Here is a 14,081-nt window from a genome sequence, read left to right on the forward strand (position 1 = left end):
CTATTGTAGAAGGGAAACTCAATCCTTCAAATAGTGTCTCACTTTTTATTCTCAAAAATACATCTTGGAAAGGATCGAGTTTCCCTTCACGCATGGATAAGAGAAAATCTCTTAATCCACGAGATTTGACCTTCTTACTCGATTGGGAAAAAATAATTCGGACCTTTATAAATAGGGAGACGAGAGTTGATGATAAAATTCAATATTCTGGGATGAATACTAACTTAGCCTAACCATTACAATTTTGGCTTGAAGATTCGGCACCCAATAGGGACGTCTTAGCATCAAACCATGCCATGTTCAAGTGTGTGTAGGAATAGCTCCTTAGCTTATGACATAAAGAATATGCTTGAAAGTGGGAATGAAGATGAAAACTATAGTATCTCAAACAAACTCACATATATGGGCCATATGCATCATGATTCTTTCCAATGCCCATCCTCCCATCCGTTTGATGTTTGCTGTGGCATGGATGCATTGCAAATGATCCATACTCCAAAAGAGACGGTTATGAACATGGAATAACATTGCTAATGTTCTACATGATCCAACTCCAAAAGAGACGGTTATGATCATGGAATAACGTTGCTAATGTTCCACTTAAAAGAAAATCTAAGGAGAACTACTAAGGTTTGGATTGATCCGTGGATTTTGTCTATGAAATCTTTCAGTGGGAAAAGTCTCCAATTATTTGGGTGTCTTTAGTGTTCTAAGGATTGAGAGGACATAAGGATACGTGCCATATTGAGATGTGTGTCCAAAGTCCTCCCAGTTCTAGAATTATTAATTGAACAACCAATTAATTGGAGAAAAACCGAATCTTTTGTGCCTCAATATTGGAATAAAAATTGTGACTCCCGGTTTTGTAAAGGATTTGATATGTAGAAAATAGAAATGATTGGAATCGAGCCCAATAGGTCCACAGCTGAGGCCATGAACCCTAACTAAAAGTCACTTATTTGGTATTTTTGCAGGTTTTGACTTCTGATGCAATTCAATCAGTTCTTACTTCTAGATGCCAAAATAGTGGTTTTTAGTCTGGTTCTATATTCTGGGTCGTATACCCTGGGGTCTATTTTATATTTCTATTGCATCCCTTCTTGAGCTCTTCCTTGTGTCCCTGTTCGTAATCGCCGTGGTCATCCACTGGTTTGTATTATTATGAGTTCAATTCTGAGGCGTCGAAGAAGCAAAAATGGTAATGGAGATTTCACCGAATTCTACCATTTGAAACCTACCAGATTTGGTTTTTGTCTCCCCATTGATCTACTGGTTTGGAGCTTTTCCCATGAGAAGTGAAAAATTTCAGAAAGGAAATCGATTAAAATGGCTGCGTTTAGGTGGCTTCTTCAGATCCACAAAGATGTACCTAGAGCTGCTCGTTTCTACTCGGAAGGGCTGGATTTTAACGTCAATGTCTGCAGTCTTCGGTGGGCTGAGCTTCAATCTGGTCCTCTCAAATTAGCTCTTGTTCAATCCAATAGGTATCTCCTCTCTCCCTCCATCCCCAACTTTGTTTGAAGTTATTTCTTGATTGCTCGTCCTCTACATCTTTATCCAACCCCATCATCCAATTGAATATAAATGAAGTTGGAAGATGAATTATTTAAACTTCTGAACGGGATCGTTAGTACAAAGATACGATAGGGGAAAGAGGGCTTTATGGTTGATGCGAATCTATATAATTTCAAGGAAGAAACTTGGATTTGGGATATTTTCTGGTGGTTTAGTTTAGATAAATATATAACAGATGGCTAGAAGCTCCCAGCTCTGCTACTTCATCATAGGTTTTCAGACCAGTCTGATAAACACAAAAACGTCCTTTTATTTTCCTTGGTAAAACGAAATGGCCATGTCTTCTGTAGCTTTTTATACTATAGTTCAGACCAAATGCAAGATTCTATTAGTTTATATGTATATATTTGATTTTATTTTGAATAAAATTTAGTGATGTAGCGAAAGAAATTTATATTTAGACCTAGGTAGATATACAAGATAAGAGATGGCCTCAAAGAGATCTATCTTCATTTATTGGAAGATTAAAAGGAAAAAAAAACTAAAATAAGCTGTTCAAATCAATGAAGTCAATATCAAGAAACCACTGGGAAGGAAAACACATACATATTTATTTGGAGAAGGCATACTTTCTCTGTTTCACTTCTTCAATCTATAATCTACTGTTAGAGAGTCCCAGACATTTCATATGCATGACTTAACATGCCCTAAAAGATATTAGGTGTTGGTACAAATTGCTCTTCCCAAGCAAAAGTGAAAAAAAAAAAAAAAATACATGGCGGCATTGAGAGACAAACTTTAAATTGATTGCCAAAAACTCTCATTCAGGGAGAAAAAACTTGCTCTTCATGCTTGATGATAGTTGGTACTGATCCCCTCAAAAGAGGACCAATATAAATGTTGCTCTCTATCCTAGTCTTTTCATCCATGGATTAGTCCTAACACCAAATATGGCTTTGAATAAAGTTGAATGGTGGAACAGTATAGATGTAGCCAACCCCATATAGATGAGAATCTTTTGTATTTACCTGAGCTGTTAGTTAGGAAAAATGAAGTGGAAGATTAAGATTATCCTGAGAAAACATCAGCGATGGGATGGAAGGAGCAGGAGGAAATTTTGAAGCAAATCAACGGATTATGACTAAGTTATAAACGATATTTTCCACAATATGTCATCAAATGATGGTCAAACAAATCAGAGGTTGAAGAACTTCTCAGACATTCTTACAATTGTAATTTATGTTTAAGGTCAAAGTGTGGCTAGTATAAGCTGCATGTTGCGTGATCATGTTTAATACCAACCAATGGTTCACTTGGAGATAGTTATGCAGACTATGATTCTCTTGGAGATCGTTATGGGACTATGATAGGTTTATCTATGATACTCTTTAGGATGGAACTGTAGCCCATGCGAGTACATGCCAATTGGAACTTATATATGCTCATCTATACTTAAATAATGTTTGAGGCTGTCACTGTTCCTCCATTGGGTTTAAAGTTTGAAAGAGTTCTCCCAATGTAACTTCCTACTTCAGGTATGCATCTTATGATAATAAATTGAAGCATGTAAATGTCGAAGCCAAAATTACTGCTGTAGTGTAAGTACTTTCTCTTTTTAGTTTCCTTGCAAGCTTTGATATTTTTAATGTGATACAATTTAATTGTACAGTAAGAAGAAACTATCCAGATTCCTTGTGACATGCCCATATGAAGTATGAGGGGTGATGGAATATTGTGTTCTAGATGGGTCTACAGAATTTACTCATAGAAGATGTTGAACTCAAAGTTGCTTCCATGCTAGAGAAGAAATGCATCAGTATTTTTCTTTAAAATTATTTTAAAAATAGTGAATCTTTTTCCTCTAGTTTTGTTAGGAATTGTGTATGCCCTCTGGCCTTCTTGTAACGAAAAATGTGATGGGGGAGATACTAACTGGGCAAATTTTTTATAATATTTCACAGAGGTGCAGGCCTTTTATGGCACATTGATTGGATCTAAGAAAGCTACTGCTGCTCTAGGAAGCCATGGTCCAACATTTTGTATCATTTTTTCCCCTTGTATATATAATTATATTATATATGTGTCTTATGACGTGCATAGCCTTAGTAAGTAAGGTAGAACTATCCTATATGTATGTCCATACTCCATACATAGTTTTTGTTCTCCCTTCTTAAGCTACACTTTTTGATGTCACTGCCATGAGTAAGAAATTTTCGTTGGTTCTTGTTTCTTAATGTTATAAGCTATAGCTCCAAGAACTATCTTCATATTATCTGTTATTAGAGTAGCTTAAGTTATTTTCCAACTCGTTTGTTCCTAAATAGCTGAATCTTCTCTTAGCATGATATATAGTATATTCAATTTGAAGGCATCTACAATTATGGTTATTAATCATTTCTGTGCCAAAATCCCCTACATTGCTAACCTCTTTGAGTCTCACCCATATGGCACCAACCCCACAAACAAAAGTGCCGTGGTGGTGGTGGTGGTGGTGGTGGTGGTGGTGGTGGGGGGGGGGTGGGGGTGAGAAGGCCGTGTGATTGAAGTTTTGGGGGAGGTATATTTGAGTATTTGTCGCTTATCCAGCTCTTCTGTGGCTAGATTTTATGTGATGTTTTGCATCTTCAAAGGAATTCGATGACAATATCTTTTTAAGCCAAGTTATAGGGAAAGGAGAGGTAAAGACTGTTAGACATTTGGTGTTGGCGTTGTGGTACTGGTTGCGTTGGTAAGTGGTACGGTGTGTGGCATTGTTGTCATTATTGGCAACATAGCTTGTGCGATGGTTTGGATGGTTTTGGTTTAGTGTATTTGTACGCTCAGTTTGAGTCATGTCATGGTGGTAGATGATGTGGCCTTATAAGTTGACATATTGGCATGGTGATGATGCATATGGTGTGTGTGATTGGTGCATGGTGTGTGTTTTGGTCCCACAACTTGTGTAATAGATAGAAGCACAAGGTGCGCATGGTATGCGGCAATAGATCAAAAAGGCATGCGACAAATGATTTTTGGTGAAGATAATGGCTGAGGTAAGCAGCCATGGCTACAACACACATTGTCAAAAGGTTTGGGTGGACATAGTGTATATGAGCTGTTCATGCAAGTGTAGCTCATGAGAGGCAGCTTCATAGTGTGTGCATATGCTTTCAATAAGGCTCACATGGGTTTTATAGTGAAATCTAAGAATTAGTTAAGGCAAAACGTTGCCTTAAAGATGTTCGACTGTTGGCTCCAACGAGGCTTTGAAAATGTTAAAGTCCATTTCCTCTCAGTAAGATTTGCTTCTGAGACAAAATTTGTTACGGTTTGGGGCAGAAAACATCGGAAACAGTGTCTTATAGGTCATAGGATAGGCAGCATTCCCACAAAATTCTATTTGCAAAGTTTAGATCAAGGTGTACAGTGTTACACTGAATCACTTAAGTGAATCTGTTTCGGCATGTGCTCAATTCAAGTTTTAAAGATTCCATTTAAATTGATCTTATTTGATATGAAATATAAATGGATGAAGACTCCATTTGTTATAATCTTGTGAATCCCACATTTTTTAAGGCCATCCAACGGCTAATATGACAGATGCCAGCTCAATATGCTTCACCAACCATTAATGGAGTGACATATGTCTCAGAAGTGCCTCATATTTATAGAATACCCTTGTACACGGGATTGTGTATAACTTGGCCATTTTTAAGGCCAAATTGGATGATTCAAATTAGGGATTTCTCACAAGAACGTGAGGAATAGATTGGGAGTGGAAGTGAAAAATGAATCCACCTCCTCAGCCAATATTTTGAAAGTGAAACTAAGTCTATGCATTAAGGGTATTGGAGATTGCCATAAATCATTTCAACTTAGTTCCTTGGGTGCATTATAGCTATATTGGATAGAGAAACCTATTTCTTGGTGGAGAAATAGTATTGATGGTGGGTTTGCTCAAGTGATTTGCTCACTTAGGTAAAGTTTTTAAATCTCTATTTGTTTTAGGCTATTGCAAGTTGAATAGAGTTGTATGCATAGCCATGGATTATGATTTTATTGGGGTTTTGAATTTTATCATTTGAAATTTCTTGTAAGGGACTTCTGAGTTGGTGCTCATAAGGTATTTGTTAAAATGCTTAGTACCATCTAGGGATCTACAATTGTAGCTGTGATGGTGGGTTATAGCCCCAATTTTGTATCATAAAAAACCAAACCAAGAGGAGCGTATCGGGCAATATGCGAAGCCCATTTGTGGGTATTGCTCCATGGAGTAGGCACATTGCCGAACCATGTAAAATTTCGTGTTGTGATTGTGTGTGCTTATTGTCTGGATAGAAGTGCTATGATTTATTTTTGTAGAGTGGGTGTACACTCCTGCTAGGCTTGGCCATCTCTGGTTGAAGGCGGGAGTGGACACGAACTGTAGTTGGTAAAATTGAGACTACCTCAGCCAATAATGTATACAGGTGTGCATCTGTTTCAGTGCACGCAATGTTTTTCAAGGTAATTTTTGGGAGAAATATTATTGCCTACTGATTCACCCCCCTTTCTTAATAGTGAAGCTGGTTCAATAAGTGGTATCAGAGCCACACCCAGCAGAGCTTGATCAGTAGTTGGGAGATCAGAGGGATTAAATATGGTTTCAGGTGAAGGTGGACATGGTTTAGGCAGAGCTCCATAGTTTGATGGTAGAAACTTCATATTCTGGAAGAGATGGATGGAATTTTATTTGGGGTCACTTGGGTATGAAGTCTGGGAAGCAGTCACCAAGGACAACAAAGTTGCAACAACTATATCCTCAGCTGATTTAGAGGAGAAGAAGAGATATGTGAACAACCAGAAGGCATTCAATGCAATTTCAAGTGCATTACCTGACAATAATATGGCCAAGGTAATGAGTTGCACTTCAGCAAAGCAGATGTGGGACAAGCTGATTAGCATTCATGAAGGAGATCCCAAAATAAAGAAAGCCAAGTTGCAAGTGCACAGGTCTCAATTTGAATCATTGAAGATATCTGTTGATGAGGACATTGCTGGGTACATGATTAGAGTGAATGAAGTTAACTCCATTAGAGGACTGGGAGAAACATTGACAGATGCTACAGTTGTGCAGAAATTTTAAGGTCATTGTTACATAAGTTTAATTCTAAGGTGTCAGCAATTGAAGCGGCTAAGGACCTTGACACCCTATCTCTTGATGAGCTACATGGGTCTTTAACTGCTTATGAGATGAGGGCTGGAAAAAGTAAGTGAAAGACATTAGACAATGAAGAAACATTTAAAGCTTTGAAGAAGCTTGACTTTTCTGAAAAATCTGACGTGGAGTTGAATGATGAAGAAGATGATGAAGATGAGGCTAATTTTGTCAGAATACTACCAAGAGGTAGAGGCAGATACAAGGGAAAACTCCCACTCAAATGCTTCAGTTGTGGAGCAATAGGGCATTTTGCTTCCAACTGTCCAAATAGGAAGAAAAATGCTAGTGATAAAGATGAAGCACCTAAAGAGAAGAAGCCTTTCAAAAAGAGTGTCACTAACTTGAGGGACAGATTGAAGAAGAGAAGCCTTATTACAAAGAAGGATAGTGACACATCAGATGTTGAATCAGAAGAATTAGCGGATGGTGCTTGCAGTCAACCATGTTTATGGTTTATCAAGTGGAGGACAAGGTCAATGAAGGTAGTGACGGTGAACTCAAAACTGATGGGGAAGTCAATGAAGGTAGTGATGGTGAACTCAAAACTGATGGGGAAGACATTCTAGAAGCTGAGATTGATTTACAAGCTGAGCTTGAATCAGCTCTAGATGTTATAGGTGAAGAAGAAAAGAAAAATAAGAAGCTCATTGAACTCCTTAAAGAAAGCAATGAAGAGATGAAACTGCTCAAAGAAAAATTTGAGGAAGTAAATCAAATAGCAATTGAACTTGAAGAGCAACTTTCATTGAAGATAATAGAGAATGAAGACCAGATGAATCAAATTAACTTCCTTAAAGCACAATTGAATGACAAAGAAATAGAGATAAATAGTTACCTTGACATAGAGATGGAATTGGAAGAGCTGAAGAGAAAAATGCAGGGAATGACTGAGACTGAGAGCATAACACCTACAGTGACCATGTAGGTTCCTCAGACACAGGCACAGAGCAGCAAAGTGTTGGATGAGATTCTCAGTGCACAGAGACCAGCAGGTGTCAGATGTAGTATTGATATAATGCAAATGAGTCATCTAGACAAGGTGAGAACAGAATGAGGCAGATGGACACAAAGGCAGGTTCAGGTGTGAGAATTGAGAAGTGGGCATCTATAGTGTCAGTGCAGAGGAAAGATAGCAGAAATCAGAAGGGTAAGCAAGTTGTGTTTACTCAGACAGGTGGCATCATTAGTTCTAACAGGAGAAGCTTATAGGTACAAACTCAGGGGGAGCAAAGTATAGTTAGTTGGGACAGATACAAATACAACTCTACTCCAGCTAGTCAACAGAGGCCAGTCAGAGCAGCTGGATATGGTGGCCATTACAGACAGGAGAGACCTCTAGTGAGGCTAAACACTTTCTTCCCTGGGTACTGTTGCAATACCTATGGTCATAAAGTGACAACCTGCAAGTTCAATGTCAAACAGGTGAATTATGGGAGCATAAATTCTTTTGCAACATTGATGGAAAGGGAGATAGAATGCTACAGATGTAGTGACAATGGTCACATTGCTAGAGAGTGTATGACAAATTTTCCCCCACAAAGGTAGCAAAGAAGAAATTTGAGACAGGTGCCTACAGTTGCTCAGGTCCAAAGGAAACCAAGAAGACCATGAAGGAAACAGGCACAAAAATAGTCTCCTGGTGTAAATAGACAAATTTGGGTTGAGAGGGGAAGTGAGGAAATTGATGATACTTTTCTTGTGGTGCAGACAACCTTTAAGGCACAAAACAAGTTTGTACCATTGATTCTTGATCGTAATTGGTCTAGTCACATGACTGGTGACAAGAACATTTTTGTAGAACTCAACTAGTGTGAAGGAGGAATAGTAAAATTTGGCAATAGTGAATGTGCCAAGATTGTAGGAAAAGGCATTGTGAGTCTTGATAATGGTAGGGTAAAATGACGTGTTGTATATGGCTGGATTAAAGCACAACCTATTGATTGTCAGTTAGATTTGTGACAAAGGACACAAGGTGGTTTTCAACAAGTCTAGTTTTGAAGTGAGACATGTAGATAGTGTAAAGTTGATTGCTGTAGGATCAAGGACTTCAGGAAACCTGTATACGCTATCTGAGAGTGTGAAAGGATCTTGATTTATGGGTCAAAAGAGGAGCAGTGACTTTGGCACAGAAGGTTGGGACATATAGGTTTTGACAACTTAATTAAAATCACATCAAAGAAGGGCAGTGAGGTATGTTCCCCCCCCAATTGAAGAAACCATCAAATCCAACATGTTCATCTTGTTAGAAGGGCAAGTAGACAAGAGCTACCTACAAAGCAAAAAAGCACTACAAAAGGAGGCAATTAGAGTTAGTACACACAGATCTATGTGGACCTACCATAACTCAGAGCACTAATGGTGGTAGATATTTTGTTTTGTTAACTTGTTAAACCGGCTTCACTACTAAGAGGGGGGTGAATCAGTAGGCACTAATATTTTTCCCAAAAATTACCTTGACAACCCCATTGCATTGCGTGCACTAAAACAGATGCACACCTGTATCCATCGTTGGTTGGGGCAGGCCTAATTTTACCACCTACAGCTCGTGTCCACTTCCGCCTTCAACCAGAGATGGTCAGGCCTACCAGGAGTGTACACCTACTCTGCTAAAATAAATCATAGTACTTTTATCAAGACAATAAGCACACACAATCACAATACAAAATTTTATGTGGTTCGACAATGTACCTACTTGATGGAACAATACCCACAAATGGATTTTGTATATTGCCCGATACGCTCTTCTTGGTTTGGTTTTTGTTGATACAAAACCGGGGCTACATCCCACCACTCACAGCTACAACTGTGGATCCCTAGATAGTACTAGGCATTTCAACAAATACCTTATGAGCACCAACTCAGAAATCCCTTACAAGAAATTTCAAATGATAAAATTCAAAACCCCAATACAATCATAATCCATGGCTATGCATACAATTCTATTCAACTTGCAATAGCCTAAAACAAATTGAGATTTAGAAACTTTACCTAAGTGAGCAAATCACTTGAGCAAACCCACCATCAATACCATTTCTCCACCAAGAAATAGGTTTCTCCATCCAATATAGCTTCAATGCACCTAAGGAACTAAGTTGAAATGATTTATGGCAATCTCCAATACCCTTAATGCATACGCTTAGCTTCACTTTTAAAATATTGGCTGAGGAGGTGGATTCATTTTTTACTTCCACTCCCAATCTAGTCTTCACGTTCTTGTGAGAAATCCCCAACTTGAATCATCCAATTTGGCCTTAAAATGGCCAAGTTATACACAATCCCGTGTACAAGGGTATTTCTGTAACTATGAGGAACTTCTGTGACATGTCACTCCATTAATGGTTGGTGAAGCATATTGAGCTGGCATCTTTCATATTAGCCGTTGGATGGCCTTTAAAAAGGTGGGATTCACAAGATTATAACAAATGGAATCTTCATCCATTTATATTTCATATCAAATAAGATCATTCTAAATGGAATCTTTAAAACTTGAATTGAGCACATGCCGAAATAGATTTACTTAAGTAATTCAGTGTAGCACTGTACACCAAATCTCCATACACTAACCCAATGACAGATTGGGCATATGGATCTGACGGAAATTGAACCCAAGCCTTGATCTAAGCTTTGCAAATGGAATTTTGCGGGAATGCTGCCTATCCTCTAGCCTATGAGGCACTGTTTCCGATGTTTTCTACTCCAAACCGTAACAAATTTTGTCTCAGAAGCAAATCCTACTGAGAGGAAATGGGCTTTAACATTTTCAAAGCCTCGTTAGAGCCAATAGTCAAACATCTTCAAGGCAACATTTGCCTTAACTGATTTTCAGATTTCACTATAAGACCCATTTGAGCCTTATTGAAAGCATGCACACACTATGAAGTTGCCTCTCATGGGTTGTAGTTGCATGAGTAGCTCATGTACAGTATGTCCACCCAAAGCCTTTTGACCATGTGTGTTGCAGCAATGGCTGCTTGCCTCAGCCATTACCTTCACCAAAAGTCATTTTTCGCATGCCTTTTTGATCCATTGCCGTTTGCCATGTGCACCTTGTGCTTCCATCTATTACACTAGCCGTGGCACCAAAACACACACCATGCACCAGTCACACACACCATATGCATCATCACCATGCCAATATGTCAACTTATAAGGCCACATCATCGGCCACATCATCTACCACCACGACGTGACTCGAACTGAGTGTACAAATACACTACTCAACCAAAACCATCAAAACCATCGCACACGCTATGTTGCCAACAATGACAACAATGCCACACACTGTACCACTTACCAATGTAACCATTACCACAACGCCGACGCCAAATGTCTAACAATCTCCCCTTTGGCATTGTTGGCAACACTCGCACCACATTGATTTTTCTCCCCCTTTGGCAACAATACCGAAGGCTCTTGGGGATTGCTAGTAGCAGTGCTTCCCCTATCTCCATGCTACTATCAGTGTTTGGGCAAAGTAACCACCCCCATCAGTTCCCTGAGCAAAAGTCTCCCTGGGTAGTGTTTTGGTGAAAATGTTTGCAATTTGCTCAGTTGTTGGAATGAACTCCAATCTAATCTCTTCAGAACTGACTTTCTCTCTCAGGAAATGATACCTGATGGCTATGTGCTTTGTCCTAGAGTGCATCACTGGGTTCTTGGAGATACCAATTTGAAAGACTTTACAGGAAGTATATTCATTCTATTGAAGGCTTATCGTTCTCCAGAGGGCAGAAGATTTGACATACAATAAGTGGGTTTGTGGATGAGAAAATGTCTGTCTGATAAAGGCACAATATCCCCATTCCCCCCCTCCCCTTGAGGGCTTCTTTGAAAGCTTGCATCCATATTTTAACATACTTGATTAGATGCACATGGACGTTCTGTAATAGATTGATTAAAATTTTCTTTAGATTGATGCTGGTGGGTTGTCTTTTGGACCTGGTAGGTTGGTTTGTGGTAATATCTTGAGAATGATGGTGTCTGGGAAATCTAGAAGAATTGGTGCGGATATTGGGCATTTTGGTGAAGCGATTGAAGATTTGAGGAATGTGCTTGTGAGAGGTTGTCAACAGGTTAGATTTCAAGCATAACACATAAGGCAGGGGAAAATTGGGATTTTCTGAACTGCAATCCAGGGAAAAGTTAGTGTTGTTTCACCCAATATATTGATGCAATGCTTATAATAGTTCTTATATTGAGCGTCCTGTCATATCACTTTCTCAGAATCAAATTTGTGTGGAGTTGCAACCATGTGTTCTTTTAGAATGTTATCATTAGTATCCTTGCTGTGCCAGCTCCCAGCTGCCAGTATTATATCAAATATAATCATCATTGTCTCATTGGCGTGTTACAGCAGCTGACGATGTGCTATGTTGGGGAAACTTGGAAGTATTAAGTGCAGAACTAGGATGTCTGTTTGAGAGCTGGAGGGTACGCACTTGCTCTTAATTCTTAGTAACTAACATGCATAGAAAAATCTTCCATAGGTTTCCCCATGTGTGTGTGTATTTTTGTTTTTTGTTTTGTTTTTTTTTTTTCACACTTTAGATTTTGAGAGGAGAGGGGGACTGCTAAACCTAGGGACACCATATTGTGCTGAGTATACTAATTGGGGTGTGAACATCCTAGTGACTTCAAGGTTGAAGATGGAAATTTCTTGGTTCCTCTTCCGGCCCTGGGGAACTCAAGGGGCACTAGAAAATCCTAACCTCATATTGTTATCTTCGCCCTTCACATCTCAAGAGATAAGACTTTTTTGTGGTTCTGGCACTGGTCTTGGTATATCTCAGGCACATAAAAAAAGGAAAGAATGAGGGAAATTTTTGGCTGACTTGTCTAAGTTGGTAAGAACTAGCCGGTACGTTTGAGTGATAGATCTTGGGTTCAAAAGTGGTTTGCATTTTTGAGTTACTGATCTGGTTAAAAACAAGTTTACCTGCAGTTGATAGTATCAACTTGATACTGACATTTTTCTTCTAGGAGTACCCAGTGCACGAGGCTCCTGCCATTTTTCTTCTGTAACAGGAAAAATTTATAATAATTTCAAATAAGGAAAATGGAGGCAGATAAAGGGAAGCTCTGGGTCCTCTCAACTATAGAACTGCATAGTTTTTATTATTCTGACAACTCAACATTTCATCGAAAATACATCAACTCGTTCTGCATTGTCAACATGGCCAAAAAGAACAAAACAAAAGAGCACATTGTTGTAACAAAGCTGGAGAGATAATGCTGGGCTATTCAATAGTTCCTTGTTTTCGTTTTCTAGTTTCCCTTGTTTCAATGGCAAGATGTATCAAATCTTCCTTATAAAATAATAATTTCCAAATGTTTATGTCTGTTGGTTTTTCCTTTGTCCTGGGTCCACCACTAACTCCTGCTTCACAGTGACCATGTTTTGCAGAATGGTCACTCTTCACTTCTATCCTTCACTGTAATGGACATTAACAGCTCAGTGACAAAGTTGATGGCATTAGGAGCAGAGCTGGATGGTCCCATCAAATATGAGATTCATGGGAAGGTAACGTCCTCACTGTGATGAGCATTAGGCCTCGTTTGTATAATCATTGCTGTCTCCTCATCCAGAAGATCTGATGATCAAAAAGAACACGTGGTATGTCTTGCAGGTTGCGGCTTTGCGATGCCTGGATGGTCACATGTTGGGCCTATATGAACCTCTGTGAGAGCAACAAGCGGAGTGTGTACATTTAAACAAGGGACCAAGCTAGGAAAAACTGTTGCTGGACCTGCCCTGGGTGAGACCTTTCACTGTGGCATCTCAAAACTTCTTTGAAGACAATGCAAATGCATGACAAACTTCTTTGGGTCCCCTTGTATTATGGATGATGCTTTTCCGTCCAGATCAATCACAGGCATGTATAATATGTGAAGAGTGTTGGACCTGAAAGCATTTAGGAAAGTTGAGAAGGGTGTAAACAATCTTGAGAGGATTTACGAGGGAAATTTATTTGTCATATTACAATAGATGGAGTCAATAGAAAGATAAAGTGATACAGCAGGAGTTTGATTAAAATTCGAAGCCTCAAGTTAGGAAATTTTCTCAAACCAAGAATCAACTATATTTTCTGATAGTAACAATCTGAACAATGTGATCTCTTATAGATGGATGTTTGATGGATCGATCATGATTAGGATCATGTGACTGATTGAGATTAGAAGAGCTCAAATCTTGCTGCCTGCATCACACTATACATTCACGCATCAGATACTGTATTAAGACTTGACTGCAGAGAAGAGCACATCTATACCTGTCATGAATATCTCCTACAACGGAGGATATCAGCGTTAAGACTGTTTTGCTAGTAGAGCTTCTTCACAGGTTTCCATCTCAAAACGATTCCAACATTTCCCCCTTGCATGAGCTCCC

General features: G+C 39.0%; 1 protein-coding gene across 2 annotated transcripts; it reads left to right on the forward strand.

Moving 5' to 3' along the window:
* Nucleotides 1-868: 868 nt before the first annotated feature.
* Nucleotides 869-13,727, forward strand: LOC122061739. Of its 2 annotated transcripts, XM_042625187.1 has the most exons (4): nucleotides 869-1,484; nucleotides 11,640-11,766; nucleotides 13,098-13,214; nucleotides 13,321-13,727. In XM_042625187.1, exons 1-4 carry the CDS (start codon nucleotides 1,327-1,329, stop codon nucleotides 13,375-13,377), a joined length of 459 nt encoding a protein of 152 aa, XP_042481121.1. In that variant the 5' UTR covers nucleotides 869-1,326; the 3' UTR covers nucleotides 13,378-13,727. The 2 variants fall into 2 exon arrangements, with proteins under 2 accessions (XP_042481121.1, XP_042481122.1); XM_042625188.1 differs by lacking the exon at nucleotides 11,640-11,766 and having other exon boundaries at nucleotides 900-1,484; nucleotides 13,082-13,214.
* Nucleotides 13,728-14,081: the final 354 nt, after the last annotated feature.

Source organism: Macadamia integrifolia, chromosome 14 (genome assembly GCF_013358625.1).
Source record: "Macadamia integrifolia cultivar HAES 741 chromosome 14, SCU_Mint_v3, whole genome shotgun sequence".
NCBI classification, from domain to species: Eukaryota; Viridiplantae; Streptophyta; class Magnoliopsida; order Proteales; family Proteaceae; genus Macadamia; species Macadamia integrifolia.